At 64.7% G+C, this 388-nt stretch overlaps 1 protein-coding gene across 1 annotated transcript in view; it reads left to right on the top strand.

Annotated features, from left to right (window-relative positions):
- UBE4A (ubiquitination factor E4A) overlaps positions 1-180 on the top strand; it is a gene marked incomplete at its 5' end in the record, with an annotated part of 2,848 nt that extends 2,668 nt beyond the window's left edge. Inside the window, one exon of the mRNA XM_010154154.1 lies at positions 50-180. Within this exon, the coding sequence (XP_010152456.1) occupies positions 50-180 (131 nt within the window). The remainder of the gene's footprint in view (positions 1-49) is intronic.
- Between the last annotated feature and the right edge of the window lie 208 nt (positions 181-388).

Below are 388 nucleotides of genomic sequence, written 5' to 3'. Positions count from 1 at the left end.
CCCCGCCACTGCCGGGCGGGACGTGACGCAGAGGCGCTTTCCCTTCCAGGTTTGGAAAAAGAAACGTGCTTGATACCCGCCCCGAGCGAGCAGGAGCCGGAGTTTGCCAACAGCTACAACCTGGTGACGGAAAACCTGGTCCTCACGCAGTACACCCTTCACCTGGGATTCCACAGGTAGCGCTCCGGGATCCCCCGGAGCTGTGCCGCGCCTGCGTGCGGCCGCGTACGTTGCCGGTACGCGCCCGGGGCAGGGAGCAGGCACAGTGGGCTGACGTTCGAGGCTCAGGCTGACTGATTTCGGAAGGAAACCGTTTGCTGTTGCTCACAGTCGCGTTACAGAACCCTCGCTGCCGGGCTGGGGGTGTGGGTCGCTTGGGTCCCCTCTC

Source organism: Eurypyga helias, unplaced genomic scaffold (genome assembly GCF_000690775.1).
Source record: "Eurypyga helias isolate BGI_N326 unplaced genomic scaffold, ASM69077v1 scaffold32596, whole genome shotgun sequence".
In the NCBI taxonomy this organism is placed as follows: Eukaryota; Metazoa; Chordata; class Aves; order Eurypygiformes; family Eurypygidae; genus Eurypyga; species Eurypyga helias.
The sequence above is the reverse complement of the archived record's forward strand: the minus strand, read 5'-3'. Positions and strand labels throughout refer to the sequence as shown.